The sequence below is a fragment of the Eufriesea mexicana genome, unplaced genomic scaffold (genome assembly GCF_001483705.2).
Source record: "Eufriesea mexicana isolate 0111107269 unplaced genomic scaffold, ASM148370v2 scaffold605, whole genome shotgun sequence".
In the NCBI taxonomy this organism is placed as follows: domain Eukaryota; kingdom Metazoa; phylum Arthropoda; class Insecta; order Hymenoptera; family Apidae; genus Eufriesea; species Eufriesea mexicana.
Window position 1 is genome coordinate 70,662 of NW_016908762.1, and position 24,101 is coordinate 94,762.

At 34.4% G+C, this 24,101-nt stretch overlaps 2 protein-coding genes across 4 annotated transcripts in view; both read left to right on the plus strand.

Annotated features, from left to right (window-relative positions):
• The window catches only part of Hip1 (Huntingtin interacting protein 1), a 7,944-nt gene extending 4,069 nt beyond the window's left edge, over positions 1–3,875 (plus strand). Inside the window, exons 6-19 of the mRNA XM_017898033.1 lie at positions 453–727; positions 804–1,000; positions 1,080–1,218; positions 1,297–1,384; positions 1,464–1,552; positions 1,632–1,835; positions 1,915–2,095; positions 2,170–2,457; positions 2,526–2,767; positions 2,848–3,000; positions 3,099–3,199; positions 3,270–3,499; positions 3,573–3,736; positions 3,828–3,875. Of these exons, the coding sequence (XP_017753522.1) occupies positions 453–727; positions 804–1,000; positions 1,080–1,218; positions 1,297–1,384; positions 1,464–1,552; positions 1,632–1,835; positions 1,915–2,095; positions 2,170–2,457; positions 2,526–2,767; positions 2,848–3,000; positions 3,099–3,199; positions 3,270–3,499; positions 3,573–3,733 (2,348 nt within the window). The 3' untranslated portion in view covers positions 3,734–3,736; positions 3,828–3,875. The remainder of the gene's footprint in view (positions 1–452; positions 728–803; positions 1,001–1,079; positions 1,219–1,296; positions 1,385–1,463; positions 1,553–1,631; positions 1,836–1,914; positions 2,096–2,169; positions 2,458–2,525; positions 2,768–2,847; positions 3,001–3,098; positions 3,200–3,269; positions 3,500–3,572; positions 3,737–3,827) is intronic.
• Positions 3,876–5,699: 1,824 nt separating this feature from the next.
• Positions 5,700–22,485, plus strand: Drat (Death resistor Adh domain containing target). Of its 3 annotated transcripts, none has more exons than XM_017898032.1 (3): positions 5,700–5,858; positions 15,637–16,356; positions 20,309–22,485. In XM_017898032.1, exons 2-3 carry the CDS (start codon positions 15,644–15,646, stop codon positions 20,715–20,717), a joined length of 1,122 nt encoding a protein of 373 aa, XP_017753521.1. In that variant the 5' UTR covers positions 5,700–5,858; positions 15,637–15,643; the 3' UTR covers positions 20,718–22,485. The 3 variants fall into 3 exon arrangements, with proteins under 3 accessions (XP_017753521.1, XP_017753519.1, XP_017753520.1); XM_017898030.1 differs by lacking the exon at positions 5,700–5,858 and adding an exon at positions 15,009–15,330; XM_017898031.1 differs by lacking the exon at positions 5,700–5,858 and adding an exon at positions 15,429–15,578.
• Positions 22,486–24,101: the final 1,616 nt, after the last annotated feature.

The following is a 24,101-nucleotide window of genomic DNA, read 5'->3' on the forward strand; positions in this document are numbered from 1 at the left end:
CCTACACTGATGTAATTAATCTACTAGAATCTCGATTATCCAGATCAAACTGAACCAAGGCAGACCGGTTAAATCGAGATTTGCATGCTGAATAAATGAACAGAGGCGTCATTGACGGATGAACAGAACAGTTTACACGACGGTAATATTACTTTATTTCGTGTATTACCGACGAAAAATCTGCTACCAACAGTTTTGTATTTTTGATTAAATTCAACATTATACAAATTATAAAAAGAGATCGCGATATCTTGCGGTGCTCAAATAACCAAATAGGTACAATTAAACCGATCGTTCCAGATATATGTATACTTACACCATCGTCTCGTATATCATAGTAATTGAGTGTATCGCTTTTAGTAACCACTTCCTGACCAAACCTGTCGCAAAATTCCGTTATGTTAACATTAGAAATTTCCATCGTATTAATTTATTCGAATGAAACGTTTCAGTTACCACTTCTTTGAAGAACACACCCTCTAACTCAATGACTGTCAGTGGACAGTGTCGGCTGGCTCCGTTAATTCCGTGCGTTCTAGATGCATCACAACTTTATGATTATTGTGTAAAAATTCTATTTAAACTTCACGGTGCTTTACCTGCGGATACCTTAACTGGTCATCGCGATAGATTTTCTAAACAGTTTCAAGAACTGAAGAAGTTCTACAATACTGTTAAACAAAGGCAGTATTTTAAGCATCTTATAACAATACCTGCGTTACCTGAGGTATATTTTATTATTTTGGTAAATAGATCATTTTTAATACGAGTTATATTTAACATGTGGTTTTTTTTCATTCTAGAATCCACCAAATTTTTTGGTACAGTCTGAGCTACGAACTTACGTTACACCGATAGTAGTATTACCACCTGAAGAATCTCTAGATTCGGAAACCGTGGTTGATAGTCTCATCGATACTTCTGATACAAATTCGTTACCAGGCGATCAACTAGATTCTACGCGAAATGGGTCGATTTCACCCGATGGAATAGCGGAAAGGTACATATAGAAATTAGTTGCATATACAGTATATATTTGAAATTTGAAAGTTATGTGATATAATCATTTGTTGTTCTAGAGAAAGTCTCATTGACCATTTGCAGCAAGAGAACAATCGTCAAAGACAAGAATTACATCGTGTATTGACTGATCATCAACGAATTGTAGGAGATCTACAAATTCGCGTTACTCAGCTAGAATCGGATTTACTTGTTAAAGTAAATGTATTTTCATTTCCTGCTAATACATTTATTGTAAACATGCTATTTTAACATACATATTTCTTACTCCTTTAGTGTAATGAAATTGAACAGGAAAAGCAAGTTAATCAAGATTTTGTGAAGCAGAAAGCAGATATGATGGTGAAAGTTCATGAAAGTGAAGGTTGGAGCATTTATTTTCGCTTGTCTTTCGTAAAATATTGTTGAAAGTATTCTTATTACAATTTCTTTTTTCTTTTCAGAAAAATATAAAATTTTACAAGAAAAATTTCAAAAATTGAAAGATGCATATTCAAAGTTTAGAGAAGAACATATCAATTTAATTAGAAAGGTAGAATTGTTTACATTTTTTTAAATATAACGGAAAGTATTAAATAAATACTGAATTTGCACATATTTTTATATAATAGAAAGCTGAAGTGGATAAGCAATTAGGAATGTTGAAAATGTCACAAGAACAATCTCAACGACGAACAGTTGAAGCCGAACGCCGCCTTGAAGAATTAATACAGGGTCAAGCTATAACAGAGCAGGAAGCACAAAAAGCTGTTGATGCTCAACATGATTTGGATGATGTGAAACAACAATTGAATGACACAAAAACTGAAAACTTGGTTAATACTTTCATTCTTTTTCTTCAGTTTACGTTTACGTTTGTTTTTATTTCGTTCCGGTAAAGATGTAATATTTTAGGCTTTGATTGCCAAAAATGATTTTATAACTTCTGAAAAAACGGCTTTAGAAGGGGATCTACACGATTTGTTAGCACAGAAAGAAGAGCTAGATTTAAAAATTGAAAAGTTAGAAGTTGAAGCTGAACGATGCCGTAATGAAATGAATACGTATGCTGACACTATGTTGCATGAATTATTGCGTAAGTGCTTTAATTCGTTTAACAATGGAAATAATTTGTATTCATCTATCTGGGACAATGAATTTTTATTTTAGTAAATTGTATTTCTGAGGCGGAAAATATTATGCAATATTCACTGAATGCTATTGATAATCCAGCAATGTCAGATCTAACTTGCACTACTCAATATCTTGAAAAATTAGAGGATTCGATTCTAAAATCATTAGATACTCTAGATGCAGCGTACACTGGTTACGTATGCGATACAACGAATGGCAAAGTGCTCATCAAAAATGCAATACACGTTGCATATATTCTGGGGCTTTATATCATTCATGCCAAATCTACATCCAATACATCTATTGATATTGCGTTGGGCGATAGTAAGTTACAACTTAAAGGTATTACGAGAAAATTAAAAACTATATATTGAGTATTTATTTTATCGTAGAATTGACTGACGAGTGCAAACAGTTAGGCTTGCAGTCATTAACTATGTTCAATCACGTAAGAGAAAAATCACCTGTGACTGTGGGTCAAATTAATGAAGTAAAACTGCAGTTTAAAAAAGTATGTGAACTTGCTGCTACACTGTCTAACGTACAAGGTAATGTTGAAGTTATCGGAAATTTGGTAGAGACGGAACTATTTAGTATGGATAAAGCAATAGAAGAAGCTGCAAATAGAATACAAGTAACTGTTTTTTATATTTTATTATAACAATCAATATATACTTTTCTTGTACTTAATAGTGTATTTTATGTTGATTTAAGGATATGTTGGAAAAATCTCGTGCTGCAGATTCAGGATTAAAATTAGAAGTGAATGGAAAAATTCTAGATTCATGTACAGAATTAATGAAATGTATAAGAAATTTAGTTAAAAAATCGCGATTATTACAAGCAGAAATTGTAGAGCAAGGAAAGGTTAATATTTAATTTTTAATGTAGTTCATTTAATTCATAATGTAATTCAAGTACTTTATAATATATAAACATTTACAAACACATATTTTGAATTTTAGGGTACTGCTTCAGAAACAGAATTTTATAAACGTAATCATCAGTGGTCTGAAGGACTTATATCGGCAGCAAAAGCAGTAGCAATGGGTGCAAATCTTCTGTTGTAAGCATAAATAGCTTATTGTAACTTTTGTTCATTTACAAAATTTTTTAAATATTTGTAATATTTTTAGAGAAGCTGCAGATAAAGTTGTTTCTGGGAATGGTAAATTCGAACAGTTAGTGGTTGCATCACAAGGAATTGCTGCGTCTACAGCGCAATTAGTAGTCGCGAGTAGAGTAAAAGCTAATAGAAATAGTAGTAATTTAACTGCATTGTCTGAAGCTTCAAGGAATGTAACACAAGCAACCGGAAGCGTTGTTGCAACTGCTAAGAACTGTAGTCAACTTGTTGAAGAAAATGGTAATTTTACTTTTGAAGTTTGTTTTATATTTTATAATTATAATAAGAAATTAATATTGTTAATATTTTACAGATGATTTAGATATTTCTGGACTAAGTCTACACCATGCCAAACGATTAGAAATGGAAGCACAAGTACGTGTGTTGGAATTAGAGCAAGCTTTGGAGGCTGAAAGATTACGCTTAGCTGCTTTACGTCGCTATCATTATCAACTGGAAGGCGAGAAAGAATAATCAGTATGTACCATTACACGTTTTATATTATAAATTACAAATTTGTAATTATTGTTATAAGTTATAATTTTACTTTCAAATAATGTCATTTCAGTAATCGGTTTTAGATTTTTACTAACATCTATGTGAAATTCATGCGATCATCAGAATTTCTCATTAACATAAAACAGTATTGAACAAAATGTTTACAAGTGGAAGCAAATAATTCCATTATAAAATAATATATTGCAAGAAAGAAAATCTGTTTGGGTTGTCCAAAACGAGTTATTGTAATATTTGCATGTTTAACGTTTAATAAATACAATTTTATTTCTTTTTAATGATAATTGAAAATATTTAAGCAAAAATCACATTACAATTCCTTTTTCCTCATGCATGTATCCTTTTATTTCCTTATGATTGTATATTTTGCATTTATTAGTATAAAATAACCATAAGTGTAAATACCAAATCTACAAACTACTAGAATTTAGAATTAGTAGGAATTTATAGCAAAATTTGTAAACTTATAAATTGTTATATACTAAAATAATGTTTGAGTCATTTTCTCTTTGCGGTTTTATATACACTTTTATAAGAATCAGGATTTTTATATGTCAAAAGTAAATGTATCTTTAATTCTAAAAACTATATAAATCATGTCAAGATATTGTAGCAAATTATTAAAAATATCATTATAGCCTATTATTATAAACAAATCATTTTGTGATACTAACAACAATCGTAAGATCGCGTATGAGTTATGCAAGATATCGCAGTTTACATAAAGCTCCTAAAGTAGCAATTCGCTTTTATTTGCCGTTTTAATTTCGCATAAAACGAATTACAAATTTAAGCAGTATAGAGTGGATGATGATTATTATACTATTAGAATAGTAATGGGTTAGCTGATAAATCTGGTCAACACCATTTAAAGCATTTCAACTATGTTAATAAACATCAAGCATATGCTGCTAAATATAATATAAAATATTATACGAAGTTTAAAATTTTGGAATGTTTAAGTATCCTGTTAAAAAATCCTATTTAAAAACCCATTGGACCAAGATCAAAATTTCAGTCTGTTGCTCTTTACGTACATCTATGGGTCAAATGGTTTGATCTCGGTATGTATTTTCATTAACTATACCTTGAATGCTTAAACTGTTGTATTGGAAGATTACTGGAATTAGAATCCTTAGTAGATCTATTGCGTTATGATTTATTTGAGATGAAATGTAGTAATTGGTCGCGTTTATCAAAGTTTATATTTTTGGAAAGCGGTGCTAAGCTGAGTACTATATATTATACCTAAACAATTTACAATTTATTCTAAGTGTTTGGGGGACGAAAGCGTAATTTATCGATTTAAATTACGTTACAAATATTTCGAGAATATATAACGTTGGAAATGGTACAAAAATATTAAATAAACTCTAAAGCTCCCAGACTATATAACACAAAAGTGCATTAGTTATTAAGTTTATACTATATCTCATTCGTGATGCAACATTTTCTAATTTCCGTTTCAATAATCTCCTTATCAATATTTACATTTAAACTGTAAAGTACGACATGATATTCTTAAAATGAAGTTCAAACCTAAGAAGTCAGAAAATGAATAAGATATTTAACAAATGAAATTCAATATAAACAACAATATACTTTGAGTAATAGTATAAAATGACCGCGAAAATATTTATAAAGCAACAACACAGTAATAATCTAGCCCCATAAATTCGGTGATTCAAAATGTTCAGATTTTTCCACTTGCAGAAGTAGCACTCGCCTGGTATAAAAAATACAAAATAAGGTAGAGGGGTTGCTACTTACAGGGTCTATGCCTTGTGTATGTGCGATCGATGACATCCCTTCCATGGGTTGTACTTCGAAGCTGGATTTGCAGACTTTTCGGAGTCGGCGCGATGATGATTTCCCGTGAAGCGCCCTCGTTGGACACTATTGTGTCCTCCACGATAAATCTGTCAGAATATTACGAAGGCTTGTCGTGTGATCATCCGCGTTACGTGTTTGCATTTTCGTGAAAACGTCACTTAATTATCTTTTCATTGTGAAAAAAAATCATCGTTGCTAGTTCTATTGCTGCACATCACCTACGATATTGTCAGAAGGGTTAATTTTTAAGGTAAGATAGATTTAAATCGCCTCCTAGAATAATCATTTATAAAGTCGTATCAAAATTAATGTCCCTATTGTGGATAATCGTAAGGTATTGCATAAAGTGCTTAAATTTTGTAATCATTAAATACTTTAATGTTCGTTATTATTATGTGTGCATTATTTATACAAAATACGAGTAAGTGCATATTGAAAAGGTTAATTTTTTCTTTATCTCGTTGAACAAAAAGGTCGATGTTGATATTATACTTAAATGTTTGGTGTTTAAATAGACTGACTTGTTTTACGAATGATAACAGCATTTTCTGAATTTTTATTGATATTTTGCCAACTTCGAAATATTGGTTATCTTGCAAATTTTTTGACTATTTAATAACTGAAATGCAATGCGATGATCATAAACAGATTTTTAAATAAACCGCAGTCACCTCTAATTATGTTAATTACAATCATTATAATATTAAACAGAATCATTTTTATCATATAACTATTTGTCTCTTAACTCAACTTTTAATTTATTAATTGTCGAAGTAGTAGCGAAGTAGTACAGTAAGGTAGAAAAGAAAGTTACTATCAAACATTGACGTCTACGTGTATGTATATGCTTTCATGTAACTGATAGCGTCAACAATGTGCCAATTCTAAGTACCTGAATGACGCTTTCTGAACAGCTGATTGCAAACATAGAAACGCGTCACGTTATCAAACGGTCGTTATTTAATCACTTCACAATGGGCATACGGAATACTTGATTTCACGAAAGACTATGATGCGTTCGTCAAAAAATGATTTTTTTAAAGGCGCATTCATCGACCTGTGACAGCGTAAACAAAAGTAGAGCTTGCGCTGTAGGCAGTCTAGGGATTACTCTACTTGTCTCAACGCGTGTAAGAAACATAATACCAAGGTTAGAAAAATTATCGCTGATTAAATGTGACCACACCATCCATAATTTTGCAAGCTGTTTAAATTCTAATTAAGTTCTTCTTCGTTTTTATAATAGTTTTATCACAAGACTTAAATATATAAATATGTCGATAAACACTTTTAGGGTTGGTAACTAATCTGGAGAATTATATGTTCACTGTTATTCCACGCGAACCGAATGTTTTCACATTTATGTCGTCTCTTTAACCAATATACATATTTGAATAGTTCATTTTATGTTATTCCTGCGATCTGCGGTTCGTTATGGTTTTTTGATTTACAAATACGTTTGTTAATATTATGTACAGGTTTTAACTAGAATAGCAGATTTCGTGTAAAAATAAAGATGTCATGAAAGAAACGAGTTAAATTCACGATGCATTGTCATAGGTGAGAACCATGAATAAGCAATTGTATGAATCATTCCTAAGAACATTTGCTGCATCGTTTCTTTAATCGATTCATTAATTACTCATTTGTTTCTGACAAGCAAAGAGGTTCAAGACCTCGTCGTAACTTTCTAACATTAAGATAGGTCGTCGACTTATTTATGTTAGTAAACGCAAAGAATGTTGGTTTTCGTTCGATAGTTCTGCTGATTCGTATTTCAGAATATGCAATTCTTATCTCCACATTATTTCTGATAATGATTATTTCAAAGTCTTCATTTAAAGATTTTCGATTAATAAGGAAAATTTAGAATGCGTCGGTTTGGTAATAGACCCAAGCAAGAAATAAAATGCTTTTTCGATATAACTTTTTTTAGCAATTTTAGAATTACGTCATTGAATACTGCAGTGTATTTCCATGCAATTCTAATCGAACAGAAATATATAAAATGGCAAAAATAAATTTCTGAATTGATCTTCTCGATAATATTCCTCCAATAAAACTATAAATGTTGATGTCTCACTTTTAAACTGATGTAATGCATATAATTCTAGTTATGACTTCATTTAAAATCGTTGATTTACTACAGCGTACGTATAAATGCTTTCAATAGAAATTAAGCTCTTTATTTAATCATTGTATTATTCCATTTGGACAATGTTCCATGGTAGTCGATCGTTAAGACCAAGTTATACTAGCCAGGTGCGTAGCGTTTGGCAGCAAAGTAACACTCGATGAAACGAACTCTATAATGTGACCCTTAAAAAGCAATTCTTGGTAAATTTATTTTCGCTACAATTACGTCACGATGCAGTATATCTACTAACTCCAGTCTCTAAACTGAGCTACTACAAAACGTTCTGTATCACGTAACAGGTACCGTTATTAACTTGCAATTAACTGTAATGCTTTCCGGAAGGTCTAATAGGTTATATCGTCTGATCGAAATCTCGTATCGTTGAATTTTAGTAATTTCCAACTAGTGCAATTCCTCGTTTACTGCAATATTTCATATATTTCTACGTCTCTTGAATGAATAACATCGAAATCGACATTACAACACAAATTTTTCTTTCGTCCATGCATCACAAGTTTCTAGAACAACTGAAAATATCTACCATCGACACTAATGTCTTGCCTCACACCGATGATGTAAAGTTTCTTCGATCCCTTTCATTCCTTATCTTTTCACGTGCTTATTTTTTCTCGTCACGGTCACCAATGTAATAAAGGATCCCGTCATTTTCCCACAACTTCGACATCGATTTTGATATTGTACGTTTTATCCATTTGAGGAAGGGGGAAACAGTGACGGATCTAGATGGAGATCTCCCCCTAAGGAAAATAAAATTTGAAATATGCCACATTCTGAAAAATTTGTTCGAATGTATTTAATACGTCGATTTATAATAATACCTGTGAAAATGTTCGCAATTTGGTATGTAAGTACCATCACGCATTTCACCCTCCCCCTAAGAAAAATTTCTTGATCCACTCCTGGAAGGAAGCATGATCTGAAACACCATGGGCATTGTACTCACTCAGGGAGGTGAGAGCGCGTTGCCGAGTGAGCAGCTCGGCCGAGCACGCGGATACATGCTGATGTGCATGTGATTCCAGCGTGCCACGGTTCCACGGCATCGACCGACTTCCCCCTTCCCGTGTTCCACTGAGCAGTCACACTGCCACGCACTTACATATACATGCTATTTATGTTCAACGATTTCAAAAGCCACGTTTTTCTTCCTTGCTTTCTGATAAGAAAACTTTGCCTAAAAATACGATCTACGAGAATGTAGAATTTATGTGTCAACGATTAAAAAATACGTATAAATTTGTACAAATTTACTCGGTTTATTCTTCTTTATCCCGTTGTTTGTTTACTTTAGGTGATTTGTTTTCCTTCTTATTTAGGTCAGATCTGGAACATCCTTCTTCAAAATTGAAACGAAGGTGTATGATTTCTGTGACATCGAAAATAGTTGGAAGATAGGTTAGATTCAGATTTTAGATTACACTTTGCGGTTGTCTGCGCGCGTCGCTCTCACGGGTAAAAGTACTGCCCTCCTCTTCTCCAGTGGAAGATTTTCGAGTGAAAATAGAGTCGCGGTGGTATGCGACTTTTGCGACCATGGTAAAGATCGATTTTTTTTATAAACATTCTCGTAACTGGCTGTTTATACATGTAGAGTTCTCAGTAAAGGTTCAATGATTTCTTTTTTTCTTCAGTGGAAGGATTTCATGTGGAGATAAAAGTTAGTTGTATAGTCTGGAAGTTTTCTAAACAAGCGTCCAGTGAAAAAATTCAAGGGGCTTGGATTACACTTGTTTCTCGATATGATCACTGTCTGCAAATAAGAATTTCTTTAAAACCGTTATACGGTAACGAAATTTCGTTGGAAAAAGATGGCTGTTGTGTTTACATGTTTGGTTGCTTCTTTGGAAAACATACAATTGATTTTTGGTGGAAGTGTATCTTTTGATAATAATATCCCAAAGCAAGGTAATATTTGTTTTCCTTCGTGCGATTGATTTATGCATGCGTATCACGAAAACATGAGAATATCGTGCGCAAATTTAGAAAGCCATCTACGCGTTGTTTTGCATCTGTTTCGGAATGTTCATGATGTCGTTGTACGTAAGGGAATATTCTTTGAAATAGGGACAACTTGGATGTACCATCGATTTACAATTTTACAAAGGATAAACATCACTCGAATAAAGATTATCGCTCAATGAATGAAACAAAACATGTATTGATCAGGAAATACTGGAATTTATATACACAAAACACTTACGCTTCTTTCTAAAATTATGATTCACTGTTTCCCTCATTGTTCGCGCTCCTATCAGGTGATATAATTTTTAACAATAAAAGCGTTTACGCAGTAGAGCTTATACTAGATTTTTAACAGAAAATTCAATGCCTTGTTCATAGGTATTCGTGTATGAAAAATAAAATAAATTAAAATTGCTATTTGAAAAAGATATTTTTCCTCGCATCGTAAAATTTCTAAATTATTGATATTGTAAACATGTTTTCTTCGATAGCACAGATGGAGAAAAGAAATATAAAATAGAGGAGTACGTCGAGCCAAGATATACAACAGTAGTAAACACCGAAGCAAGCACATACTTTTCCGATATTTTTTAAATTCGTCGATAATCAAGGATTAAAGGTATTTATTGACTATTGATACTGTTGAGAAGCTACTGTGTTCTGTAAAATAATAAATCAAATTACAAAGTTCCTTTGTTTCCGAGAACCGTTGGACACGCTTCGAGAATCTCTTTGTCCCTCGGGAACTCAAGACGGAATCAGATGCTCGGTTATTCATAGCATATATAATATGTATGTAAATTGGAATCGTGTGTATTTTTATTATTGACGCTCACTTTAATAATGCTACGAAAATTTTGTATCGCTATTTATATTACAGGACAATGATCTGCGAGATAATCTTGCCAGTTGAAATTAGATTCTTCTAATGTACAGATTCTTTGGATAATGGTAATCAATATATTCCGTTGAGCTGGTCGCGTAACAGAAACGCGGTTACACGAGTCAATGTAGCAACGTTCGGTTAAAATGCCGATAATTGTACAAGATGTTCTGCAGTACCTTCTCCATAAACTATGCGAGTGTCGTCAACTCTAACGGTGAAAAATGGATAAGCAATTATTTTCATTCTGATATATCAGACCTCGAGTTATTCCTGCGGCGTGTTTTATTTCTGATATGTTTTTTATCGGAAAGAAAGTACCATAACGCATAATCTGCACCAGTGATCGAATTTATATCGAGTACCGATAAAATATCTATACGACAAGAGGTTGTCTTTATAAAGCAAATTGAAGTTATATTTATTTTGAAACCTAATCCCCTCTTATTAACGATGTATTTTGATTTGCAGTTTTAATTTCGATTCCCAGTGAATCTTGACGCGATACCATTAGCGTTATTTACTTTTCAGAAAGATTTATATCTGTACACGATGATGACCACTAGAGCGAAATAAGTAATTAATATAAAAATACTTAAATTTTATCGATTTAAAAATCGACTATCGAAGATTCGTCCGCTTATCAATGAAATTAAGATTAGCATTCGTGTTGACATATGTAGGAAAATATTAGTGCAAGGAGTGGCGCTAATCTGAAACTCGTTAAAAGGTACGTTTAAGACTCGTGTAAAAGTTGACTTAACTGACTAATGCGGAAACTTATCGTGTTTTTGCTTATTTACGAAATGAACGTATCAGTGACATGTGCACGTACACTCTTTGTCAGTTGCTTGAGACGTTATACTATTTTATTGCATACGATTATTGGGCAAACTGTTTGTAAGCCACATATTATGAGATGAAGGCTTTAACAAGCTACTGTTTGTGAAAGATAAGCGCGTTGACGAGCAAAACTTGAAGACATAGTAAAAACATTGACAAAGTAGAGGTTCGTTGAAACCAAAATAACGAATCGTACTTTGTTCTGATCAAGATCAATAAACGATTGATCGACGTACGAATGGAATATTCTACGACATACGAATAACGGTGCGTTTTTCCTTTTATAAATGACAAACATTTTCTTGCGCGACGCAAACCGCATAATACACTCTGCTCTTCCTTCAAACCAAGGCCAGTATCGTAATGCAGCTAATTGTTTTTTTATTTTTGCCGCTATTCTCTTAGCTTTGTGCGAAAAATAGATACAGTTTCATCGCGTCTAGATTTCGCCTCCTCTTTTTCCAAGTCCCATTAAAGCAGTTATCCGAAAAGTTCTACGAGAAATTTCAAAGATTTTATTAAAATTGTGCGAAAGATATTTGGAAGATTATTAAAAAATTACGAAAAATATCATGAAAATATCGATGTCATCGTTATTCGTATTGGCACCGTAAGTTCTTGCTCCGTTGCCATTAAATTCAATGGAATTGTCAGAAGAAAATGAAGCTTTGTTCAGCATTACGTGAAATATTCAAGGACACTTTAGATAAAGATAGCTGTAAAATAATTTCCTATGACACCGTCTTCTTGTCCCGTTTCATGCTATTTCAGTGGTGTATGAACTAAGCGTTTTCGGGATCTAGACAAACTGTCTGTCTTGGTCTGTTTCCGCGTGTTTGACGTGACTACAAATTTCCTTTGTACAATAACGATTCTAACTGGACAGGACGGTAAGTCACGATGAATAAATGTTAACAGATTGAATCAGTTAGGTAACCAGGCAAGAAGTATAGGCATCTATATTACCATACGTTATTATCATCGAATGGACTTGTTTAACGATAGGTCGATAAAAACTGCCACGACTATTAATTTAACAAATTCCTCGTAATTAACCCCGTTAATTAATCCTTTCGTAACTTCGAGGTTGTTAGCAGCTGTGATTGGAGGAAATCGCGGTTTCCTCGTATTTCTGCCATCTCATCATCTCGTCGTTCGTGTTTACAATAATAAATCCAGTAACGAGACAAACTAACAATTTGCAAGACTAATTGTTATCGTGTTTAATATCGTTATTAAATAACGCCGCACGTAACGCCTCTGTCGTACATACTGGTCTTATTTTAGCCAATGTTACTGTTTGTGTACTCCTACCGGTTCCACGACCGGTTTTCGAATCATGCAGTCGTTAATCACACATCTCGATGCAAATATTACGTGGAGATTTTCGTTTTTCGTTGAACGAGTCTTTCGTTTCCAGCGGATCGTAAACGCTGCAAGAAACGGAGAAAACAAATTGGAAGCAATAACAACTTAACACGCTTTTTTCTCGGTTATCTCGTATTGAGAAATTCTGAGTAATTTTTTTTCGTAAACCTAGATTTAACCTAGATTTTGATCATTTCTTAACGATAACCAGCTACTTGTTCAGATCTTTCGAAGGCTTGTTGCTCCGTATCAGGGCCGACGTGTGCGCTCGTACAAATAACTCACAATCGAGTGTTCTATTTGCGTCGTTCCCCACTGAAACATTCATCTCCTCGATTAATATCACTCCTCCTTTCCTTTTTCTTATTTTTCCGTATGCAAACAAATGTTTCACGTTTCACGAGTACAACGCGTACCATTGAATGATGTATCAATAAATATCACGAATCGGTTATCCCGTCGATGGTCTGGATGCTGAAAAATAAGCTCGTGCAGCTTAAAGCAGAAGCGTTCAAGTATCTGGAGCAATTCACGGCAGTCTCGCAGAACGAATCTAGAAAATGAATTGCAACACGTCGATGCGAATCTTATCTGTATTATTCAATTTGTTCGTGGACTCGTACATGGACCAAAGATAAAAGTCGGGCTTATGTCGAGAGGTTATCGTTGAGTGGACAGTTATGATGTTACCACTTGATCGTCAATAAACATGACTACATGTATACGTGCACTATGCACGTTAAAACAAAGCAACGCGATTGTTTACGGACTAGGCTCTATCTAGACATGCGTACGTGTCATGCGACACATAAAATTAATAATTGATTATTGTTGTTCGTTCTTTATGCCAATGACAAATATTGCAGACATTGCAGACATTATTCGGATAAAATGAATTTCAATCATAACCATCATTTTCTACGCCACACGAAACGACCGGGCAATTTCGTATCCGGAGTTCAAGTTGCATACGTTATGCATCGTATAAATAGAATGTTTATGCCTGTCTTTCTTTTCCTCCTTCTTTTTTTATTTTATTTTCGATAAAACGAATTTAGACTAGGCTATAATGGAAAGTCTGTTTTTTCGTTTTTTCTTTTAGCAGAACGATTTTGAAAATATTAGTCACGTCAGTCGAGCACTCCTTTGATCACTTTATGCAGCGTGGAACTCGTTGGCTATGCTCATCGACTTCGAAAAGACAAAGACGTATTGTATAAATAACCACGTACGTTCCACGGAATATTGATTACTTCTACAGAAAAAATAACGTTTCAAGAATAGAGCATCAGCTGATCGATAAAAGATGGCTTGATAAAAGTTACCTATATTTCAGGTGTTTTCCACGCGTCTAAAAAATCCAAACGATAACGCGTATCGATATTTCTAATCTCCTTGAGATACGTTGCATCCTCGTGCGAATTAATATCACCTAGTTACTCGTTTCTATTATCTAATCTCTGTACAAAAACAATAGTTGTCACATGTTTTTCTCTTTAAACGTTGTAAAAACATCAAAACGCTTTGTAAACAAGGATGAGTAACGTATTCTCTGAATTTTGCCAATAGAAATTCGAGAAAATTCAGTATATCTTGAGGAAAATTCGCGTACCGAGGTAGATCAATTCTTTTCGCAAATCTTTCCACGAGATAAGATTCTAATCGAGCAAATGCTCGGCCCTGTATGACTAGTACGGTTACATGGATGACAAGTGAGTTACAGAATTCGTATTTCGGCCCCGAGTTTATCTTTTTATTTACATATACCGCTACTTGTCATTTTTATCTTTCGAAATACACGAGGCGAGTCTCGAACTGTCAGCGGTGCGTTAGACAACGTGAACCGTCATCGGAGGACATGTCTCCGCGCTACTTCGACTATTCTGCGTACTCGAACGATTTTTCCTAGATACAAATTTTCGAAAGTACGCGTCCGAAAGGTTTAATACACGTCGAAATAAAAACACGAGCCGTCTCTGCCTCATTCATGCGTCTATCACGACGCACTGGACAAACGTGAGGGCGTTGATATAGGAGAAAAACAGAGGTTGCACGTGGTACGCGAATGTTCGTACCTGCTCACGTTCTGTTTCTTCTGGCCCCTACCATGGCCTCTTTCCTGCCTGCTATGACTAACGCAACCCGAACGAGAAAGCCCGTGGCAGTATAAAAGTGAACGAGCGTAAGCGCGTTCAACTAGTACGTTTCGTGCCTTCGACGAGAAACCTCGTCGTCGTCATCGTTTCCCGAGTTTTCATTTTCTTTTTCCCCAACCTTTTCCCGAACCGAGTTTCCATTTCAATCGTTCGACATAGTATCGAGATCGAATCGTTTCTCCTTTCCGAAATCCTGTGCATAGGCAGATATATTCCGCCCAAGAGCAGATCTTCGCGAGAAGATTCTAATAATCGGGAATAATTGTGAAGTTGGAGAACCGTGATACAAAATGCCCGTGGAATTAGAACCAGTGACGTCGGTTACGCACAAACCCTATTCGCTTTGCAACGGGTATGCGCGTGTTTTAATCTGTTTTTCATAAAAGCTACCGTTTCGGATCGTTCGCATCGTTCAATCACGCCTCGTTCACGAGCCAAAGTGGTCGACTCAACATCTTGAACTTTCTAAAATTCCGATTTTCAGTGTCCAAGATAAGTCTTTAATTTTTGTTTAACGGAGTTGATCTGGAACTTGCGAATCGAGCGGCTGGAACCTGGCTCACGAGCGTCACGAATGATCGATAGCATCCGCCAAGCTATGTAAGCCGAGATACGTATTCTACTTACTAAGCCACGATTCTTTTTCGCGAAATTTCAGGAAGAAGATGAACAACCTGTGCAAGCAGGTGTCTATCGACAGCCCGAGCGTATCTGATCGCGAATGGGTGTTCAGTTTCGACGTGCCCGTTCCGGACGTCCCGGCACACGGAGCCCGCATCCGAGTGATGTGTGCAGGTGCTTGTTACCATCCTCGTCGATCGCCCAGCCTATCTAGCCTGATTTCCGTCTCCAGTGGTAGCAGTTTAGCCACGGAAGTCTCCGTAGAAGGCGACTTCCCGGTGGGGTTACCTCATCACGGGGTCCGAGACGCGTCCCTGTTCCCCGGATACGAGGTCTCAGGCGTGATCGAGTCGCTTGGAGCAAACGTGCCGGAGGACTGTGGCTACACGGTCGGAGATCGAGTGATTCTTTACCCTTACGAAGGCATACCAAACGGATACGTGGAATACCTGGTCGTGCACGACCTCAAGTACCTCATAAAGATCCCTGACAACGTGAGTCTCAGCATCGCGGCGATGCTACCAGCTGGAGCTCTGCTGGCCATGAACACCGTTTTCGCCGCCCACGAACACGTCCAGGCGTTGTTGAAGGAGAGAGGCGAGAAGATTTGCAAAATCCTGATAGTAGGCACCGGTGGTCTAGCTCTTTGGGCTCTCAGAATCGCGGCGTATCACTTCAGTAATATGAAAGATAGGGTTACCATCACTATTGCTTCGTTGAAGGATGACGGATTGACCATGGCTCAAGAGTTCCAACGGTGAGTTGTTTTGGTTATTCGGAGGATGCCGATGTCAGGTAGTAGTTGGTTGGTTGTCTCGTTGTATATCGTAGATTTCTCTCTGTGTTGGGAAGACGACGCTTTTCAGAGGCAAATGACATCTTTAACTCGTTAAACGATGTTGCGAACGATGATAATTGGCTTCCTCTCCGAGCGATGTTGCTTTTCATTGCTCGCTAGATGCATGATTTGCTCGTTAGATCGGGTAATAATTATTATTATCGTTGATCTTTGAACCGAGAGATAAACGATGTCTGCTGCTAGATATCTGCTCGGTCAGAATCGTTTTGTTTTCGTTAGTGGAACAAATTGAGCGTATCGACGACGCCGGTGATAAAATCGTTTAAATACACTACTCGCCACTATGTTATTTACCATTTACTCGGTAATTATCGTTACGCAAATTCTTATCTCGAATCTTTTCCGCATATTTTTATCATTCCGACGTGTGTTATAATTTAAATGCGATCTAATCCGATAAAAATGAAACAGAGATCGACCCGCATTGTTATTTTTTCGTATATCGTATATCTCTATTCAGTTTCTCGCTGTCGATGCATTTTTACACTTCGTTGTGTTTTGCATGCGTGCATTCTGTTTCGAGAACAGTACGAGCACCGATAACGCCGTTCAACGCAAAGTTTAATCTGTAATATCTATTGTAATATGAGTCTTGTAAAGTTTACTTTCTTGGGAACGAATGCATAATCAAAATTGCTCTATCACTCACAGTTTCCGAAATTCTGAGTTTTTCTAAGAAGACACGATTTTTGGCTGAACTGAGATATTACATAAAAGGTAAGAAGGCAGGAATGATAACTGATAGCAGTATTATTAATGAAGATAAATTGCTAAAATTAATAGTAAATATTGCGAACGTAACATAACTGTATCTTTTATGCCATTGTACAAACAGCAAAGGATTAAGAAAAATCTTATCTTAAACATACAGCAAAATGAAAAAAAAAAAGTATATGGGTAAAGAAAAAAGTATATGTGAAGTGAAGTGAAAAATCACGAATTACTAAGTTTCTGTAATTAATTCGTGAACTTTTATAATTGCAACGCAAAGCTGAAACTTTGAGCAACGTTTTTATGCTATTTTCTTGCATAATTTGATGCTAATTAGTTTGTTATTAATAATTATTGCACGGAGTGATCGACCTGATGTCAAAGATATTAATGGTTTGTCGTTAATTACTTACTTTTATGCAATTAATTTTTTTAATTACATGCATAAATTATAAGAACGATATCCTTAGATATGTTCACATGTCACTTTTGTTCATATTTTGTTTCTAGTTTTGTTCAGAATTAAATATTTCCATGAGCCATCACGGCGGTCGTTCGTACGAAATCACGTACAGTGTCAAATAATTATTAATCAGAAACTAATTAGCACCACCAAATTATGCACGAAAATAGCATAAGAATATTGCTCAAAGTTTCAGTTTTGCGATGCAATTATAAAAGTTTATGAATTAATTACAGAATCTTGGTAATATATTTATTTTCTACTGCCGAATTGATTTATTAGAATATATTAGAGCATATAACCAGAGGAAATAAACTGGTTGCAATAAAATCAATAACGATTTTACCGACTGCGATCAGCGCCATCTATGATTTTGGATCATTTGCTCGGAAAAGTAGTAGGAATATAGAATTGGCAAAGAGGTCGTCGAAGTGCTGATCACGTGGTAGTCAAGGACGGAGAGGGGATAGAAAAGGATAGAATGGCTCCGGCAGTGAAAAATTATTAATTACTCAATTTCCGTAAACAATTTGTGAACTTTTATAATTTCATTGCAAAGCTGGAACTTCAGGCTACATTCCTATATAATATTCGTAAAGAATTTAACTCTAAATTGTTAGTTATTAATTTCTGTTTGATGGCGTCTATGATTTCGTAACGGCGACCATCACGATCTTCCGTGAAAATATTTAATACTAAACGAAACTAGAAGCAAAATATGATCAAAAGTTATATGAGAAGATTCGCAAGAACATTGTCTTTATATTGAGTGCATAAAGTTTTGTAAATTAATTGCATAAAGGATAGTAATTAATGAAAAATCAATGGCGTCTTTGACAACAACTCAAACACTGCGTAGAATAATAATTAATAAATAATTAATTAGGGACAAATTTATATCGAAAAATATATTGGAAAGTTCTTAAACGATCTACCTTTACGATTCAATTATAAAAGTTCATAAATTAATCGCAGGAATTAAGTAATTAATTAATTTTCTAATAAAAATGCAAAAAGGAACAGTCAGCGCCGCCTATGATTTTTATCTGGAAGCTTGTGCTCCGTTAGTTCCAATACAAAACTATAGGCGGCGCTGACTGTTCCTTTTTGAATTTTTATTAGAAAATTAATTAATTACTCAATTCCTGCGATTAATTTATGAACTTTTATAATTGAATCGTAAAGGCAGATCCTTCACGAACTTTCCAATATATTTTTCGATATAAATTTGTCCCTAATTAATTAATTATTAATTATTATTCTACGTAGTGTTTGAGTTGTTGTTAAGGACGCCATTGGTTTTTCATTAATTACTATCTTTTATGCAATTAATTTATAAAGCTTTATGCACTCATTATAAAGACAATGTTCTTGCGAATCTTCTCATATAACTTTTGATCACATTTTGCTTCTAGTTTCGTTTAGTATTAAATATTTTCACGGAAGATCGTGATGGTCGCCGTTACGAAATCATAGACGCTATCAAACAGAAATTAATAACTAATAATTTAGAGTTAAATTGTTTACGAATATTATATAGGAATGTAGCCTGAAGTTCCAGCTTTGCAATGAAATTATAAAAGTTCACAAATTGTTTACGGAAATTGAGTAATTAATAATTTTTCACTGACGGAGCCATTTTATCCTTTTCTATCCCCTCTCTATCCTTGTCTGTCACGTGATGAGCTCGTCGACGACCTCCTTGCCTATTCTATATTCCTACTACCTTTCCGAGCAAATGGTCCAAAATCATAGATGGCGCTGATCGAATATCGCTCGATCTTTTAGCCTTGTGTAACTTATTGTAGGAATTAGGGCCGTATCAACGGATTGCATTAAGGGTATATTTAGTTTATTTAACAGGATTCTATTACTATACATCACATTTTACTGGACGTTTAAGATAACATTTTTTTTTAATCCTTGGCTATTTATACAGTAATATAATAGGTATAATTATTTTACGTAAACAATATTTATTTTTTATTTTAACAGTTTGTTTTCACTAATAATACATTTATTATCAATTAATACATTATTGATTATTTAGAATTTTGGCAGTATAAAAATCACAAACGAAAATCAAAAGAATGAATAAATAACATTGTTTTAAATACAAAAAAGAGATACATATATAATTACGTCGTGTGTCTGTATAGTCATAACGAATTGTATTTTCGTTTTTTTTTTTTCTTTTTTTTTCATAGTCTGTTATATGTTACTTCCATTGATACTTGGATTATACATACTTACCTCATTTTAGCCAAAAATCGTGACTTTTGTTGGTGATAAAGCAATTTAGAATTACAAATTCGATTTCAAGAAAGTAAGTACCACGAGAATGACGTAATGGGTGTTACAGTTTAAAGAAAAAGTAAAAATTTGTTGGACAGCGTAATCGCTCATACCCACGTTTAAATACACGAAGTACCTAATCTATATAGATCTTGCCCGGAATTAATAGCCAAGCTGTCTGTCCTAATCGAACGATTCGAGTTCAAATTCCAATCGATTTTTTCTCCCTCCGTGGAAATAGACGATTTTTAAAACACGTCCCAATGTTGCCACCCACGTGTCATACAAGAAACTAAAGTAAATAGATCAATATCCAGCCCATCTGCGTCTTCTCAAAAGTCCATTCGATTTATTCATCAATAATCTCCTTTCTCGATACAGAGTAAACGTGGTACAGTGGAACGAGGATCTGTACGAGAAACTGCTGATCGAGCGCACAATGGACGCTTGTCAGGGTCACGTGGACGTTGTGATCGATTTTGGCACCACTTCTCGCAGCCTTCATCGCAGTATGCAGTGCCTGAGCAAAGGGGGTGTGGTGTTCGTGACGAAGGAAGTGGCTGATCGACTTTTGCCAAAATTCAATAGACGCACCGAGGAATGGCAACAGAGCATCAAACCGGTCGAACCTGGCACCTTGGAGCAACTCAGCGAGCTGGTCGAATTGATAGCTTCCGGCAAGATAGAACCGCCGCCGCACACAGTGTATCCGGCCGATGATGTGCTCGAAGTGGTACGCAAATTGTGTCGCTCCGAGATCCAAGGACGCGCGATTTTACGCTTCTTCTAAATGGAACATCGCGTGCGAGGATTATTTAATGAGCAGTCAAGCGTACCGGAATCACCTTCGGTTAATTAGGTATTGCGCGGCCGGTGCGGATGAACGAATACTCAGGGGACACTGACGTTTCACGGAATCATCGAGATAATAGGTCCTCCTTTGTTTCGTGTAATTTCTTCACCGCGCGAGAAACAAAGAGCAACGCGAGTAACGGTATAGTTGTCTTTCAGAAAACGTTAGATCGTTCGAACGATTTATGCTGGAGGAGATATAACCTTAAAAGATACAAAGTCGAAGGAGGAAGAGGAGGAGGACGAGTTAGAGGATACACGTGTATCGCAACATAGATATATCAATGATATATGTACAATAATGATTTCTTTGAATCGATTCATATAGATTGTGCTGTTGCTTTGTATGTAACGAGAAGACTAGTGGTTCTCGTATTTTTCTTCATTTCGTTTCAATGGTGTTTAATTACGCTTCGGAGACGTGATTGAAAATCGTGAACCAGCGAATGCACGAGTGATTTCACGAAATGGTATGGTTATAGAGTAGTAAAGAAGTTAGGTTCGAGGAACGATGTCGTGTAAACGTACGGAATATGGATAGAGAAAGTTTTAGCGTTGAATCGTGCGGGTAAGCCGTTACGCGAGTATTTTTCGTCATTTTTTCGCTATTATCACAATATTTTGCTTTCACTCGTGAACCAATAACGGGACCCGATTTGTATTATACGTAATCTTTAACGTTGGTAGATTTTAACGATTCTAACCAATACGATGACTCGTAGTCACGATTCTTTTAACGTTCGAGGTTTCCTAATTGTAACGATGATCTGTCAATATAACAAAGCACAATCTGTTATAAAAATTCGCAGATACGTTTCTCTATACTTTTTCCGATCATTGAACAAAGTTATTATCGGTTAATAATTGATTAATTGTAAGTTAAGCCTCAGGTAGATTATAACCTATAATCGTGGTATAAGAAGAGCGAACAAATAAATATATGTACGTATAAGTTCGATGTATCGGAAGATGATTAACAATATCGTTAAATATTTAACGTCAATTGAATTATAATGATTGTTATGGTTTAAAATGTCTAAGATGAAATACCGGCCTGCAAACGTTCGAAAAATTTAAAGTTATTTGCGGAGACTGTAATCGGGTCGATAAATGTTGTTCCAAGTGACGTAAATCGTACTCAGAATGCATTTCAACACGTACTCGAAACATAATCGACCGATTAAAAACAGGAAGTAAAACGCTTCTCCCAAATGATCGGGGTTACGAGTAATGAAACATATCTGCCAGCGGTTTTGCAAATGAGACTGCAATCACGCGAAGGGAACCGATTACTCAATGTAGGTCTGGTAGACACTGATTCGCATAATGTAATCATTTATAAGATACGATTGTCTCGTAATCGAAGCACGAAAATTATTTTCATCGAAGGTATCAGTATTTCTTTTTTAGAAAGCGCGATTTAGAATAAGTTGACCGATCGTCCTATGCGTACATGAAAAATGACTAATCATACTTCACATTGCAGTTATTAAGTCGCTGGACCTTGAAAGACTGTTTTCTTTGTTTAAGGGTAACATTACCTCTCGTCCTTTTTTTTTCTTTCCTTTTTAATTTTTCATTGTAAACCTAGCCGATAATGTAACGATGTGGACACTCGTAACACCACGTGTTCTTGCACCGACTGTTTATCGTGACAGTAATTGTATTATATTATGGTGATAATACAACAGATTTACCAAAAATAACCTCACGACTTTATTTCTCTTTTTCATCAAACGCTATTGGTAACATTTTTTTCTATAAAAATTCTACGATGTATCCATTCGCTATTATCTATCGAATAATTAATTCACTGAAATTAATAAAAATTGATGACTGCTTGAAAGTGGATTAATTTATACGGAGGACGTTTCAATTCACTCATAGAAAATCAAGTATATGGGAGAGACTCGTTACTATCATTTTGCTTTTTAAACCTCCAGTTAACCAAATTTTCGTTGATTATGATAAATTGTCATGTATGCTGTCGTGTACTAGATCATTCTTTATTCGTTCAAGGCTACTATTTGCTACACTAGATACTTCGTATATACATAAATACCATCTGCCCGACAACGTTTCAACGAACTCGTCGTGTTTTGCAATTACAAAGAGACAGTGATTCAATCGTGAAGCAATAGTCACGAAAGTAATTGTTCTATTTGATAAGAAAGATAGTAAAAGGAATTATAAGGAATATTTTTTACTTGGATTTGCAACGTTACGACCTTTATATAGCCAGTGATTACCTGTGGAAGAGTGATGGCAATAGTTGTGATCGTTATCGATTTCAGTAATTACATTTCTATTAAATAATTTATTATTTTTTGTTACTTGTATCATAAATTTATGTATTAAATAATTTGTTATTAACAATATTAATTTGTTCTTGACAGTAAATTTAATAATTTTTACATTTTTTTACAAATTATAACTACATATAACCTTTTATAATATAATTTTGTATGATATATCTATAAATATCAGTCTAGTAGAAAAGATCAGTCGTTAATTACGAATTATCGATTAAGAATAATCATGATACATAGAAACAACTATACATTATTTACTACAATTAATTAGAGTACCGTAAAATTAATAGTAGTGGAATACAGGATTTACACTTGATTAGGAGTTACACAGTAACTTGATTCTAGATCTATATTGCTCTAAATAATTAGTTATTAAAAGTTTTCTGTTAGTTATTCAATAATAGTATTCATAACTTTATGTTTTAATATATGACTACATTGAGGTTTCTTGCTTCTTTAATGTGATAACAATTACTTTTAGTAACATGTAAATAAAAATATAGAGATACTAATTTGTATTAAGAAACATGTCATTTTACATGATGCAATTATTATTATAGTTCTAACTATTTACTTTTTTTTTGTAGAAGCGTATTAATATTTATTCAATAATTTTATTGACATTTTTGTAACGTGATAAATGTAGAACAATAAAGATATATATTATTAAATATACATATTTTTTTTTATATAAAATGGAAAAGTGTTAAATCCGCATTATACTTTTATAAACGTGTTTAAAGAATAGATATAATGTATTTCAAATGTATATAATATATAAATATATATCACCAACATACGTTAAGAATGTGTGTGTGTGTATGTGTGTGTGTGTGTGCATATATATTATAATTAAACATTTAATTAAAATATTTAAATCAGATTAACACAGATTTGTAGTATCACAGGAGCAATACATTATCATTGTAAACAAAGTTACAATATACATGTTTCAATTATATTATACACATACTTATATACATGTATACATAAGCACATGTGTGTGTACA